This window comes from Haliotis asinina, chromosome 10 (assembly GCF_037392515.1).
Source record: "Haliotis asinina isolate JCU_RB_2024 chromosome 10, JCU_Hal_asi_v2, whole genome shotgun sequence".
NCBI classification, from domain to species: Eukaryota; Metazoa; Mollusca; class Gastropoda; order Lepetellida; family Haliotidae; genus Haliotis; species Haliotis asinina.
In genome coordinates, this window is record NC_090289.1 from 45,620,806 (window position 1) to 45,637,209 (window position 16,404).

Genomic DNA, 16,404 nt, shown 5'->3' on the forward strand with positions numbered 1-16,404 from the left:
AACGGTAACTCCAGCTGACTTACCCACGACAACATCTGATGAAACCACGGCAAAATCACAACTCTACATAAAACATTTCTCAGTCTGGAACGTATGGTGGTCATGCAAGCATGTCGGGAACAGGTAATGTCAAAGATCTTTTGTTTCTTTTCCTTCGTATTAGTCCCGTGTGTATTAATACGGTGTGACTGCATCGATGTGGCTGCATCGTGGCGTCTTCCACCAGCTGTTAGAGAATGCACGTGAAGCATCGATCTCGAGGAGGATATACACAACTGGTCTATCATAGATGAAGCATGATAGTCAATCGCAACGTTAGCGTGAGATTTTCGGAAGGATGTACGATGTGTCATGCTGAAGGTTTGAGCAGTACGATCAACACTTTCTGTTTGCCATTAATGACACGTTCCTGCGAAGAATAGCGGTTTGCCATTTGCCCCGACAGGCCTCCAACCTGCGGTCGGCGAGCGGTTCATTAGCTAAAAATACACACAACGGCTCCTCTGTGTGGTGATGTGAGATGGATCGAATTTGAGGTGGTGTTCATTGCTAACAGGAATATATGTGTTTCTTGTGTTGATACTAGTCTGACGCGCCTGTTTAGTTCCCGATTACTGACACAATGTTGAAATTAAGACCGGATGTATCACTCAAACATACTGAGTGTACATATGTCCGATCCCCAAGATGACATATTCCCGTGTGAAGCTCGACCGTCTTTGTGAAGAGGGTTGTAGTTTCTACCCTTTAGTGTTTTATCATATGACGTGTGTGAGGCACGAGATGGAGCAGTAGGGTAGCCTAGTTGATATACATTGCAATGCGTTCTTTTTAAAGACGCCTTTACATGCACACGTATACTTACAGGAGTACATTTACAAATGTGCTTGTAAAAGAGGCTTATATTAAGGCCCGGCTTCAATTCCCTGTACGGGTACAATGTGTAACGTCTGTCTGTAATGTCCTGGAATAATACTGAAAATAGCTCACAAGTGTCAAATATCTTTCGTTGAAATAAACTCTTAAGTAAATAGCCGTGATTCATCACCATGGGTGTGACTGGTTGGGAACGCGAAAATCGGTTTGAATTGTGCATATTGTAGAATGCTTTCCACCTTAACGGTTTCGCAATATTCCAGACATCGATAATGTTCCTCAGTTAGTTTAGGTCTGCTTCAATCCAAATCCGTGTATGGTCTTATCATGCAATCTAAATTGTCAGTGAACAGTGGTGTTATTTGTTTATCACTTTAAAAGCATTTAATGAACCTTCAGATATTCTTTACAATACCAATGATACACTTACCAGCTGTTAACAATTCAGTCAGAGGATACTGATTGTTTTCTGTGACAATCAAAGTATCAACCTGTTGCACTCAGTAAGCCCCAAGGCATACAGCTACATATTTCTTTAAAGGATTTTCCTCATCACTCGTACCGGTCAGTAGTGGCTATAAAACTACAATAGCATCTGTCAAACAAATGTGTCCTTAAAATGGCCATTCATTTTATAAATTATCAAATCACAAAATGTCAGTTGAATGACAGTTTTACCCCTAGGGTGCTAAAAACAACAGTATTCATCCAAAAAGGAATAATAGGGGGATTAGCAAGACATTGACTATTTTGACAGGATATTTACATGCCATTTCGATAAAGCCCCTTCCTCCTGACAAGAGGTATACAACTTATGTAGATTATTTAGATGTGTCAGAAACAAAACATCCCATCTAACGAATGTCAGTCCTAGCCCATAAGGAGTGTTTACTGATTTTGCAATCGCGGCAGAAAATGCTCCAAGAAGAGTTTTTCATGATGATTTGATCTGAGATGCTCTCCCTCACTTGACGTTTTTATAGCTCACCTCAAGATCTATCTCTTTGGTAGATATTAAAATTGACTTGGCTCTAAACGCTCAAATTACTGCGTGTGAATACCGGTTTCTGAAGTAGTGATATATTCACCCACTTGTTAATCTCTCTGACAACTTATGACATGTGTTCGGATTATTACACACAGTCGTAACCATAATATTCCCTATACAATTGTCAGAGAGATTTATTGACATTTTTATGACAATGATTGACAGCAGCTGAGTGAATGTTTGACAGGCAATAACAAAATATATCCCCGCCACCGAGTCCAGCTGCTGATGTTACTTACAAATAACAGGCTGGCAGCCGTGATTAATGTTTGTATTGACACCACGATACTCGCCACTTCATTCTAATGTTTGCACTATTTGTAAGAGAGAGTTACAAGTCTATGTATTTCACAATACTGCTTCATTAACAAACACTTCATTCAACCTCAAAGGACGTCTTTGTGGACGTATCTGCCTTGTTGTGGGCAAGCGGTCAGAGGTTCACGATGAACATGTATCCTGGACCACTTCAAAAGGTAATGTACGTTTTAGGACATACTTGTTTATACGCAGACTGACGTTATTCTTCAAAATTGAATCAATTGCATCATCCTCAAAATGGCAAAGGATAACATAAAAATAATTAATTTATGTACAATGATTTCATACTCGGTTCTGATTCACGTCCCCCAAAAAGGAAAGGAAAAGAAAAATAGACCAAAACAGATTCAACGCACACGTCCCCGTTTAACATTTTTGCTAAAACCAAACCGTTTGCGTTTTCAATTATTACGGTGTAATGAAGTTATAGTTGTTACAGTTCATCTTATGAAGAGCGAGCTGGATAAATTGCAAAAGGGTTGTCAGGAGGTAGGTTTTGAATTCCTATGTTTGCGTATGTGTTTCAAGTATACAAAAAACATCTCGGAAACAAACAGCAGTCTATGTTTCAATGATGCTTTTTGACCATCAGACGGATCTCAGCACGTTACTCAAACATTACATTTGCACATGTTGCAGATGACGTCGCACCGCCCTGGTACCGTTCCACCCGATATTTCTTAGCTTTCATTAGCTCCTTCGGTATGGTTAACACCTTCCTTCAACGCGGCGACCTCAGCATGGCCATCGTTTGCATGGTGAACCACACTGCCGTAGACATCCTCAAGCACGGCCATTCCATAATCGACAATGTCAGTCTCTCCTCAAACGACTCAGCGAGATATACGTATCTCGGCAGTAATACAAGCATATCTATTACGTCCTTTGGCAATGGGGTCGCGAAAAATCTCACAGTCGGTGACTCTCCATACCATTCGTGTGGTACTCAAACATCAGAAGAAAATACACGAGAGAAGGAGGTAAGAATCATTCATGTTGTCTTTCCCGTTTCTTCGCTACTAAAACCTTGATCAGGTAATGATTAGATTGTACGGTTGGATGTGTGTTCTAGAACATGAATCTACAAGACATCGTAATTTAGTAATGGATACGAATGGTATAAATCATACTTAAGGCAGGAACAGGAATCTTGCTTAATACGTGGAATCGGCAAATAACGAAGCTCTCATTACAGAATCATGAAGCAATGAATGCATAATTATGAATTCTTCAAAACATTCTTTTGATGTGAATGAATGTGAATCCTTGTAAGCATACTTAAGGTGTGGATGAATGTGAATCTGAGAATCCGTTCCAAGGCTATGAATGAATGTGAAATGCACAAAAGGTTTTAGCTAAGGATGAATGTGAATCTGACATACAGTTCTTTATGTATGGATGAGCGTGAAACTTACAAACCGTTCCACAAGGTATGGATCAATGTGAATCCTAAAAACCGTTCTCAAGGTATCGATGAATGTGAATCTTGCGAACCATTCTCACATTTTGGAAGGATGTGAATCCTAGAAATCATTCTTTTGTTATTGATGAATGCGAATCTAGGTTACAAACCATTCTTTAGGTATGGATGATGAATGGGAGTCCATCAAGCCACGAATTAGGCAATACTATAAAAGACACGCTGCTTTAATAATGAACAGTTAGAGTTAAACTTTCTGCGTCAACATTTAACAATCATCAATTCGGAAAAAGGCTCTTTAATACTGGAAACATTATATTCATTATGTTACATCGGACGTACTTTGTACAACGTCAGTGGTGGTAACATGTGGCTTATGTCATGTGATAATGAAAAGTATATTAACTACAATATCTCAGTTCACAGCAGAGCAATCTGATAACCTAAATGAGAAGAAATTGTACACAGTATCCGAAATGGACGGCAGAGTGTGTTGCATAAGGTACTTTAGTTCTTATGTTCAAGACTCAGTCTTAAGGTCTAAGCCTGTTACATGAACCGTTGTTGCACAAGTGCAAGTCTCTACATCAATTGTTTGATCAAAGAACTTTGGCCTTTGTGGCTCTTCATCAAAAAATGTTTTGTCCATAGAGGCATATGACGCTATCGAGAGGGTCGCTGATACGGTCGATAGGTGTCATCATATTGATGATATCTTGATACCAGTTCCCGGATTTTCTAGTTCAGTCGTAGACTGGGTGAAAGATTGTCGGGTGACGAAACAGCTAAATTATCCACTCGATTCTAGCGGGTGGGAAAAAAATGCACTCAAATGTTTATCGACTGATCAAATCAACTTCATTCGTGGTATACAACTAACAGGCTGCCAACCTTTCGGTCTAAACAACTGTTTCTTGTTAGTCCCGTATGAATTACAATTTCGTGTTCACCCCATGTGCAATGAATATCTCCATTCATATTAAGTATATAGCTGGAATGACTATGTTGTTTTTGCTTTAATTACCTTTCCACTTCTGAACAGGACGGGGAGCTGGTTTGGGACAAGGAGACCCAGGGCCTTGTTCTGGGCGGACTGTTCTGGGGCTATATGAGTCTTCAGATATTCTGCTCAATCATTGTACAACGATGGGGGTCAAAGAAAGTTGTGGCGATCGGGATGTTCTTCATGTCAGTACTGACGTTGTTGACACCGGTCACAGCCTGGTGGTCTCCCTGGGCAGTGCTCGTACTCAGAGCAATCATGGGAGTCTTCAATGTAAGTAATTGTAATATTGAAACACGTAACATTGACTGCTAATACATTGGTTTATATAATCCAAACAACAGCTTTTCCTCTATAGGTCGAAATAATACATATTTTATAGCGCCATTTATGAAAATCATATTATATCGATCACTAATAATTGGTCATTTTTGTAGGGCTTCACTATTCCTGGTTTATTCGCTGTATGGGGTAAGTGGGCACCTCCGACAGAACGTAGTCGGCTCATATGCATCACATACTCAGGCAACATATCAGCAACCGCTCTGGTGTTTCCTCTATCTGCGTTCCTCTGCAAGCTGAAGTTTGCTGGAGGATGGCCCGCCGTCTTCTATCTTTATGGTGAGCTCCGTATATTTGACTCTCTTTTAAACCCGGGAAGATGCGGTTAAAACAGCTCTTCAGCAACCCATGCTTAAGAGGCGAATAACTAGGCCTGGTAGTCAGACTAATTGACATGGTTGACACATGTCATGGAATCCCCACTCCGTATATCCATGTTCATGCTGTTGCCCACTGGATTGCCTGGTTCAGAGTCCATTATTTTTCAGATTGCTGCTATATAGCTGGAATACTGTAGATTGCGGCGTTAAACAACAAACAAACTGGCAATTGTCAATCATGCAACTGTTGTCAAGTTCTGTGCAAACGCTTTTCAGAACAAACATACATATGGAAGGCTTTCCAATGATTGTTTAAATACAATCCAAACGTCATAATCATTCTGCTCATATACTTGGATTAGTGCACTTCTAAATGCTCAGGTGGAAGGTTACAATAGTTTTAAAAGGATACGATGTGCTTGATATGTGTACTTTTGAGCTTATGGTAAGTTTAAATGTTAATGATAACAGATAAATCAGGTAACAATTCGCAAGTGTTGATCAACAACACATGCGAGTATGTATCTGATATACGATTGTCTTTTAAAACTCTGTCCAATGTTATTCATTGATAATACCATTTATTACCACAAATTATACTTCTTTGTTATGTTCTGAATTTTACAATGGCAATTTTCATTTGTTTTAATCTCGTTTAAGCAAAATAAATAACGAAAATGTAAATATTAAGTTGAAATGAGTTTCCCTGTCTTTGATAATTACAAAAACCATATACGCCTGTGTCCCTTTTGTACAGGTTGTTTTTCCAGGTGTCCTGGGTTTGTGCTGGACATTTATCTGGATGTACTGCATGTACGACGAACCCGCACATCACCCCAGAATACACCCAAGGGAACAAGAGTATATTGAAGCTACTCTAGGGAAGTCGACACAAAAACGCGTGTCAGTAAGTCAGAGCATTTTCCTCTGATAAATATGTATGTTGTATATGCTGTCTGTCTGTCTCTCTGTACACTTGTCCAGAGTTAATGCTCGGTAGTGTTGCTGCCTGCCAAGATGTGTACCGCCTCACTTAACATTCGTTACTGTATCTGATAATCCCAATCGTCAGGATAACTGATTTATTGGAACATTATGCAAGAATATAGAATATAAGGGCCCAGTGTTTGTGCCCTCTCTTTGGAATATGGTGGTGTGATACCTTGCTTCACTGTATGAATACAAGCTTTCAGTCCCTCGAGCATGACACATCAACTTTTATTCAAGGACCCGTCCTTGCTCAATTCACAGCCGCACAGAGTCTCTGCTACTTGTATACGATTCACGTTCACAAGAACTATTTCAGGACATAACAGGTCAAGATATAATCTCAGTGCATTTTGAATGTGATTTAAAGCTAAGTACGCGAGACTGATAGATTCGAGCCAGTAAGGAGGAGTGAGGGTGTTCGATATAACGATCTTTGAACGTTTTTTCAGTTATTTCATGTAATGTCAGCTTGGTCTGGGAATATGACTCGTATATAGTTATATCTTCAGTGACTCCACATTCCTGTACACAGAGCCATAATGAATGAATCCGGGAATTTGAAATAGGTTCTTGCATGCGTGGATCATGACACGTTTTCTATTTTATTGCCGCGACTTGGACGACGAATACACTTTCTCATCTACCCTACTCACAAATCAAACGTGATCTGCGAATGTCATACATCGGAGGAAATTATTCTAATTACATCAGACACGTTTACATCCGTTCATGTTGCAATATGAATGCATTGCAAATATCAACACTTCATCACATGCACAGTTTCACGTAACGTTTCAACAAGAACGACACATTTTCAGTGATAGCATTATGTGGTTTACTTGCAGGTACCTACACCGTGGCTGAAAATATGCACATCTTTGCCCTTCCTTGGTATAGTTTGTGCTCAGGTGACTTATAACTGGTGTATCCTCCTCATGATGTCCAATCTGCCAATCTACATGAAGGAAGTACTGCAATTCGACATTAAATCGGTCAGTAGTCTCGAGTATAATATCAAAACAGGTCCGAAGGTGTTCATAAGTGAAAGTAAATATCTTCTGTTATAACTCTTCTAGAGAGTAGAAAATGCTGCACGAATACTGTGATCATAAGCATAAATCTCTGTTGTATTTTGGATTACACTTTCTCAGTAAGGTGTAGAAGACGCAGTGGCTGAGCGGTTTAGGCAGCTGACTTTGCGTGCTGGCGATTAGGTACCTGACACTGAGGGTGTGGGTTCGAATCCCGTATCCGACTCAACCCAACAAAAGTACTAAAATCTTTACGTTAAAAAGAAAGTACAATCCCAAATATAACGTGTTAGATTTGACCACGTTCTAAATGGCATCTTGAATTCATCATCATCGACGTTGTCCCATGTCACATCTGTGATTTTAGTAAAGTTTACTATGGTGTTATGTCGTCTTAACCAATATACCTTCAGACATTGTGCAGTGGGGACTTTATCAATATGTACGCACGTGACAACCAGTGTAATAGTCTAGATCACCCGTTTGGATGTGCTTGATTATGCTCCTCGGATAGTATCTGGTTGTAATAGAAGGAAAAGATGCCATTTACTTTTCACGAATGCATTGTGCATTAACGAATTCTGTGAATCTTTTGAAACATTCAGTCCCACCCTGACATTGGTTCTCAACCTTGGACAAATTGACCGATGTATTAGAAATGAATGTCAACATTATTGAGAACATGTTTAAGGTTGAGACAATATGATAATTGTGGATGTATGACAAATTAGACTAAGAGTGAGTGAGTTAACATTTAACGTCACATCGGCAATATTGCAGCCATATCGTGACGAGATTAGACTAAGAAACAAAGTGGATGTGATATAATCAATCAGTTATGTCACGGTTTTCGAGAATTCTCTCAGGATAATGTAGTACCGAAGACATATGAGGAAAAACTCTAAGTGAACAAATCATGAAAACCTTCACGGCGGTGCACGCTTTTGTCCATGTTACTTATGAAACAGTTTATCTAATCGTTGATCATCGTGTTATCAGAACGGCGCCTATTCCTTCATCCCGTACCTGGCCATGTTCCTCGTCATTCTTCTCGGGTCATTTTGTGCAGATGCCCTCATTGAGAAACGGTTACTAAGCGTAACGTATACCAGGAAACTCATGACAGTTATAGGTAAGTACACGTATATTTGCAGCATTTTATGTAAACACACATGTGGAATGCTGTAGTCATGAAACGGCAGACATCAATAGAAATAAACGTTTTTAATTTGGTTCACTTTTGTATCTTATTTGATACTGGTATTTGAAACTCATGGTATGATCTATAGATACACACCTGCAGTGGGAACTATAGCTGTGGTCAGTTTGACAATATGAACGGTCACGAAGAGTGTCTTATATGTGTAATCTATCATCGTTTGCAGGTCATCTTGTTCCTGGTATTCTGCTGATCATACTGAGCTATCTGGACTGCACCCAGAGTCATATCGCCGTGGCCATTCTGACGTTAGCCATAGGCCTTGGGGGATTGGCATTCTGTGGAATCTTGATCAACTTCTATGATATTGCACCTATATTTGCCACGAAAATTATGACCGTTTCCAACGCCATTAGTATGATTCCTGGAATACTAGCTCCATATGTTGTTGCTGAGATAACGATAGACGTAAGAAAGATATTTGATCTTGATATAATTATGCAAGAAACGACAATGGGAAATAACTTAATTAACGCACGAACATTGGGATATTTTATAAATGTGTTTATTATATTTATGTCTTAGTTTAGATCGTGTGGTAAATAGAGGAAAGTTTTAACAATTATACGAGTAAAATATTTGTATGATAGATATCTGTTTTAGTTGTTTGTTTAAGGTGACACACATGTGCACACTCACTTCAAACATATATCTTGGGACGTTATGAAAATACTCATTCAACAACTTTCGATAAAGAGTTTAATCAAAGATGACTTTTGTTTTGATCTTCTTTCAGAAAACTAGAGAACAATGGCAAATCGTGTTCTTCCTCACTGCTGGTTTGCTTGGGTTTGGGACTGTCGTGTACCTGATTCTTGGACAAGGTCACGTACAGAAGTGGGCCGTCATCAGGGACACGCAAGCGGAGGAGATAGCTCTTCCTTCATGACGACTAATCTTCAAGCCTCTACTCCAAACAATCTGTTCAGATGGAAAATGTCTTTTTCACTTTTGGCAAACCAGCTCTCGTTAACTTTATTTAAAATCATTTAAAGAATTCATTCATTTACAAAAGCGTATGTGTCCTTTCCATGAATTTGCAAATGAACACCGTGGTCACTCTGACCATGGGTTTGCCTCTCATATCAGAATGGTATGGCGTGTGTCAATTATTGATTTCTTTAAATGTGATGAACACATTCTGTTGTGGCAATAAATACCTTTTTAGCAATAATGAATTATCATACTTCGTGTTTTTAGTATGTGGGTAATGTATTACGCTTTTTGAGTTTCTAGAATAATGAGATAAGAAGCATTACTGTATCCTTCGTCCTTTGTGACAAACGTGTGAATGTTTTCATTTTCATTATTGATACAAAACACGAATGCCTGTTTCAGATCATTACATGTTAGCTTTCTGCACAAACAAGTATGTTTTTAAGAGAGTTGATATCAATGTCGATGTACACAACAAGAACGCGGTGTCCATTAAGTGTGGGGATGTCTGTGCTGGACCTGCACACCTTCAATACTGAGATATCGCAGCTGTGACATTCCAAGTTTGAAAATGGTTATTATGGCTTTGAAGGTGCCTGCCTGCAACAGCTGGTACTTGCATATGTGATGAGATATACATGTAGAACTAATGTGGTTTGTTTTGTTTTCATGATTACATTACGATTTTTCGAAAGATATTCACAAAATGCATATCCGATGTTTAGGGTCATTTTCAATGACAGCTACGTCGTCTCTATATGTATATGCTCAGTGTACAATTGATACTCAGTAAGTTGTGGGAGACTAACGGGATCGAGTGGTCAGTCTTGCTATTTTAGTTGGCATCGTATACCGATTGTGTACGTGGATGCTCCCTTATAATTACACGAGGCAAGTACACTACAACCACTTTCATGAACAGGACATTAAACATTATGGCCACAGTGAATGTACTCCAATCGTTCACTCGAAGATGTAACACGAATGCAGTGACGAAATATTTGATTAGTATTTAACGCATATGTTCATTGAATGTTACATCGCTGTGTTTGGTGTTCACTCGTGCGTTTAATGTTTCATTACAGCAGTTTGGAAGCGAACCCGTTTTGTAAAACTGTACTACTCAGATGACACAGCATGTTTGTGATAGACTGAGTATTTTAATAGGACTGGAACAAAAGGCAGTGATCAACGTATCCTGATACCGAAAAAAATGAAGTGAACCTTGTAGTGTCGCCTGTTGCCATGTAATCATTTTAGGAGGTTTCATTTCTAGAGATTACTTTTTCTCTAAATTTCAGATTGAGAAACTGACAAGGAAAACATTGTATAACGATTCTATTTAAACAGTAATCGTATATGTATTTGTCCCTCAGTATATTCAGAGGGTCAAGCCCTTGGGCCGTGAGAACGACCCGTTATTCAAATTTGCGACAGCAGCAACTGGGTGTGGACATCAGCACGTGTTTTACCGTCACGTTTATGTGTTTCTTCTCTCAGAGAGACTGTACTCCTTGTTCTTGTCGTGTGGATGTGGTCGTGTGCAGAGTCACGAACACTGTCCGAACAACAATGGCGATAGAGAGAGAATCATGTTCATAGGATCTCACTTGGTCTATACCAAGCTATTGACCTGTGTGTTGGATGTTGGTTATACCTCAAGTTCATAATTAAAGGAGAAACGGTCCAGCACATTGTACTGACAGTGGTGTAGAATACAAAACAGTACCACAGCGGATGGCACATGGGGTGGCGGTAATACGTGAAATATCTGCATTAAAACAATAAAGGAATTTCAATAGTTTTAGTACTTAAAGAGGATAGGTAGGGGGTACAGTATTAGGTGGAACTAAACACACTTTCGTGTCTGGACAGTGTTTCATAACGACGCACAAATGTTTACTCATAACTGCCTTAGTGCAATTAAAATGATTAACAATTAATTAAAATCCGGTATTCTATATATTGTGAACTAAGTTAAGGAATATCAGTCGTTAATTGACTATTATATTTACTAGAACAGATATGCATCTCAGTATAGCAGGTCCAGCATACTCATCATCACAGTTGTCGTAAGAGGCGATTAACGGATCCGGTTGGTCAGGCTCAAAGACTCGGTTGACACATGTCATCGGTTCACAATTGCGCAGATCGATGCTCATGTTGTTGATCACTGGATTGCCTGGTCCGGACTCGATTATTTATAGACCACAGCCAGAATAGCTGGAATATTGCTGAGCGCGGCGTAAAACTAAACTCACTCCATCAATCATCATCACAGTTAACGGACACCGTATACGTATTCCTGTTGCATTCGTGGACTTCGGCATTAACCTTCATGCAAACATGCTTGTTTGTGCAGAAATTCAATATAGGTTGATTTGAAACAGGTAAGAGTGTTTTGTATCATATGTTACAACCCGTTTCTTACAAAAGACGATGCGACGCTACTTATCCCATGTTCCACATTATCCTAGAAACTACAGATGAGTATATGTACACGATAAACAATAATAACAATAACCTTATAACAATAGTAATCTGACAACAGAATTATATTTGATGAGTAACAATAGTATCTGTAGAATATGAAAACATTTATTGATAAATACTCTTCTTATTCTTAATTGCATGAAGTTCATTGTCATGATTGATTATTAGTTGATTTATTTGAGTATTATTGCTTTACCGTCGGTTTTGTCAAAACTTAAACTGTATTAAATATCTGAGCAACAGTTCCTGTGACGGTCGAACATTCGAAGCATAGATTTAATGTCTGTGTCTTTATCGTTAACAACAGTGTCTCATAAACACTACTTTCGAGACATTCATATGATATTTCTAAAACTTTACACATTCGGACACTGATAGTAGAGAATCATATTCAAGTAATGGGAGATGTCTGTCCATTAAGGCCTGCATGGGTGCTCAGCATGTTATGAAAACACACAATGTATACATACCAGCTGTGGATAAAACATACAATTTCCAAAAAATATCTAACAACACGTTCTGTATGATCTATATAAACATCAGCAATAGCAAATTATTATAACTCTATATACAAGCATATTATTAGACACATTATTGAAGTTAGTGACCGATAAAATCACATGCTATCTAGAGCATAGGATGCATGTATGTGTGAAAGACGAACTGTTTCAGATATAACGAGTACCCACTTCTTACCCCAAAGAAAGGAAGAAAGATTACAGTCAAACAGAACAGAATCATAACATGCATGGTATTGGAACTGTGGCCACCATACAACAGAGTTTCACCCTGATGGATGTGTCCAGGACTGTAGCCTTTTATGTATATATATTTATCAGTGTTCAATCTGACACTGACACGTCTTTTGTTAACTGTGCTACTACAGTTCCAGTTTATGTATAGTTTATGATCATATCACAGACAGTCCCTGATCCAATAATCATGGAAAATCAAGTGTGTTGAGTGTGTGTTTTATTTTGGTGTTACATCCTCCCTCTGACAGGCTCAACAGGCCTACTTCTGTAACATGTAGACTTCTTCTTTGGCACGTATGTTTGTTTGCCAACTGCAAATATTCATCAAGTCTCCAATGGGTATCTAGTATGCGAAAAATGTCAAGGGAACACGCAGCAGGGAAGGTATTCTCCCAAGGTAGAAGTGCAAGAAATGTTTATGAAATCTACTTCTAATATGAAATTACCCTTTTATGAAATGATACGAAACAAGTATCCCATCACTAACATTTAATTGCCAATTATAAAACTGTTGTGTTTCACATTAACTTCGCACATTTTTAATGTACAGAGTGTCATGTTCATTGATTACCGTTGCAGAATTTCGTTAGCCAAGAACGATAATTCATGCTGTCTCACTCAGCACAACGCAGGATAGAATTTCTTTACTTAACCTACATTTTTCTCTGTCTGCTAAACCCAGGTGACACACCGAACATGTCTGGAACACGCGATGACCATGCGGGTAAGTGTTTGATGTTATTGTGAATCAATAAGTTTATATTTCGTGAAGTCATGGCTGCAGAATGTATATGTGCTCCCACTTTCGCAATGAAAAATTACAATCAACAATAACTTTTATTGATCATGACAGACCATTTTGACTATCATTGTTAAAGATCTTGATCATTGTAATTTGGTGGCTCAGTAATGTTACCTGTTATGTATGAAAACACGGACTGCTCGGAATTGGAGTGTACATGTTAAACTACATTATCTTATCTCATTGAGCTAGTACAAAAACGTCTCACGTTCTCGCTAATCGTTATATAAGTGTAAAATTCTCGTAGGTAAAGGTAAACTGAAGTGAACTTCACCACCACAAGGGAACAGCTTATGTGAAGTCAGATGAAATTACATACTCTTAAGTGTGTACTTGATCGTGACTCATCACGCTTCACCTCCTCAACCCCTACCTCAACACACACACACACACACACACACACACACACCTCCAACCTCAACATGACAACTCATAACTACACACACACGTATACATATTAATCCTATATTAATCCTAGTTAGGTCTGTAAACGAATCAGACGGTTTGAAGTCGTTTTCATATGACAAACTGACATACACTGACACGTGAAGGATAGGATGATATTCACTCTTACTGTTGTTTAGTTAGGAAAATATTCCAGAGGCATTAAGTACACCAAAACACTTAGACCGACTCATCAGCCCGCCACAACAGTTAGACCGACTCATCAGCCCGCCACAGCCCGCCACAACAGTTAGACTGACTCATTAGTCTGCCACAACGGTGTCACTTTATCGTGACTCATCACGCTTCACCTCCTCACCCCCTACCTCAACACACACACACACACATACACACACACACACACACACACACACCTCCAACCTCAACATGACAACTCATAACTACACACACACGTATACATATTAATCCTATATTAATCCTAGTTAGGTCTGTAAACGAATCAGACGGTTTGAAGTCGTTTTCATATGACAAACTGACATACACTGACACGTGAAGGATAGGATGATATTCACTCTTACTGTTGTTTAGTTAGGAAAATATTCCAGAGGCATTAAGTACACCAAAACACTTAGACCGACTCATCAGCCCGCCACAACAGTTAGACCGACTCATCAGCCCGCCACAGCCCGCCACAACAGTTAGACTGACTCATTAGTCTGCCACAACGGTGTCACTTTATCGTGACTCATCACGCTTCACCTCCTCACCCCCTACCTCAACACACACACACACACACACACACACACACACACACACACACACACACACACACACACCTCCAACCTCAACATGACAACTCATAACTACACACACACGTATACATATTAATCCTATATTAATCCTAGTTAGGTCTGTAAACGAATCAGACGGTTTGAAGTCGTTTTCATATGACAAACTGACATACACTGACACGTGAAGGATAGGATGATATTCACTCTTACTGTTGTTTAGTTAGGAAAATATTCCAGAGGCATTAAGTACACCAAAACACTTAGACCGACTCATCAGCCCGCCACAACAGTTAGACCGACTCATCAGCCCGCCACAGCCCGCCACAACAGTTAGACTGACTCATTAGTCTGCCACAACGGTGTCATCAGCCATAAACACAGGCATGCATACATACACAGAGACACATACACGCGTGGGCGGATACACAAACATAAATTCATTCACGCATACATAGATACATACATGATACATCCATACACACACACAGAGAGAGAGAGAGACACACACACACACACACGTACATACATACATACATACATACAGACAGACACAGACAGACAGACACACACATATACATACATACATACATACATACATACATACATACATCAGCATATACAAACTATATGATACTAGCATGAATTATGAACTTCTCTAAAATACTCAAAACAAACTTATATATATCACGTAACGTATGAAGTAGCTTTAATTGTCATCGTGTTTTGTCAGTCATGACGTTTTATGAGACATGTAATACATACCTTCTTGGTTTGACTCTGCAACATGTTGTTAAACGATGTATGTAATTGCCATCAATACATATCAGATATCCATATAACTGTAATAACAACGTCAGTCATAGAATAACAGTATATGACAAAACACGTGACTAGTTCCATACTATACACAAAAGAGTAATAGAAAGAGAGAGAGAGAGAGTGTGTGTGTGTGTGTACAAATTTACAAGCACGAAACATGTCATGTTATAGTTTGCTAATCATCAGATACAAAATAGAAGAAAGCCGATATAATGAGAAGGATGTAAAGTCTAGGCGTCAACATAGATGCACTGAGGTCATTAGATGTACATATCATAAATATTCATTAATTGCAAACAAGACATTTATTTGTTCTTTAGCCACCGGTACAGGTGCTGACTCACGCTTACACTCAACGTGTGATGCACTCTAAGCGCTCCACAGTCAATGTTTGCTTCACATTCAAAATGCATGGTAACTGAAGTACGTGTGTCTGACCCGAACACCTCAGGATAATCAGCTACATGTCGAAGAGAGACATGCACGTTCTACATATTTCAACGTTAACTCGTTCAATCTTAAAGATATCAATGTTACGGGTGTCACTTTAAGTACATAATAATACACCTGGAAAAAATAAGAAAAAATGGTCATTTTCACAAAGTTGTGTGTTTCAATGGTACAGCAACATTTTTTTTCTTCTTGTTGTTTTTGTGTTGTATTAAAATGGTTTTTGTTTGTTTTGGTTTCTGTAAGAGCATGTTTTGACCACACGATAACACAACACAACGCGCCTCCTTAAGAGCGTTAATAACGAATGTGGCACAAGAACACAATTCATATATTCGGCGTGTAAATGGTACCTATTACAAGTATTGAGCTAGACAGAGGCA

General features: G+C 39.0%; 2 protein-coding genes and 1 long non-coding RNA gene across 3 annotated transcripts in view; 2 read left to right on the forward strand and 1 right to left on the reverse strand.

Moving 5' to 3' along the window:
* LOC137298914 (uncharacterized transporter slc-17.2-like) lies at positions 1–9,744 on the forward strand. The gene is made up of 9 exons (XM_067831287.1): positions 1–123; positions 2,885–3,225; positions 4,708–4,941; positions 5,106–5,289; positions 6,101–6,237; positions 7,166–7,312; positions 8,351–8,483; positions 8,737–8,978; positions 9,307–9,744. The coding sequence occupies exons 1-9, from the start codon at positions 111–113 to the stop codon at positions 9,457–9,459; spliced, it is 1,584 nt and encodes a 527-aa protein (XP_067687388.1). The 5' UTR covers positions 1–110; the 3' UTR covers positions 9,460–9,744.
* The window catches only part of LOC137298915 (uncharacterized), a 20,211-nt gene continuing 13,135 nt past the window's right edge, over positions 9,329–16,404 (reverse strand). The window contains exons 3-4 of the long non-coding RNA XR_010957769.1: positions 15,515–15,591; positions 9,329–9,491 (exon numbers count right to left, since the gene is read on the reverse strand). This is a non-coding gene — a long non-coding RNA (uncharacterized lncRNA). The remainder of the gene's footprint in view (positions 9,492–15,514; positions 15,592–16,404) is intronic.
* LOC137298912 (uncharacterized transporter slc-17.2-like) overlaps positions 13,408–16,404 on the forward strand; it is a 20,168-nt gene continuing 17,171 nt past the window's right edge. The window contains exon 1 of the mRNA XM_067831285.1: positions 13,408–13,478. Coding sequence (XP_067687386.1) covers positions 13,451–13,478 — 28 coding nt within the window. The 5' untranslated portion in view covers positions 13,408–13,450. The remainder of the gene's footprint in view (positions 13,479–16,404) is intronic.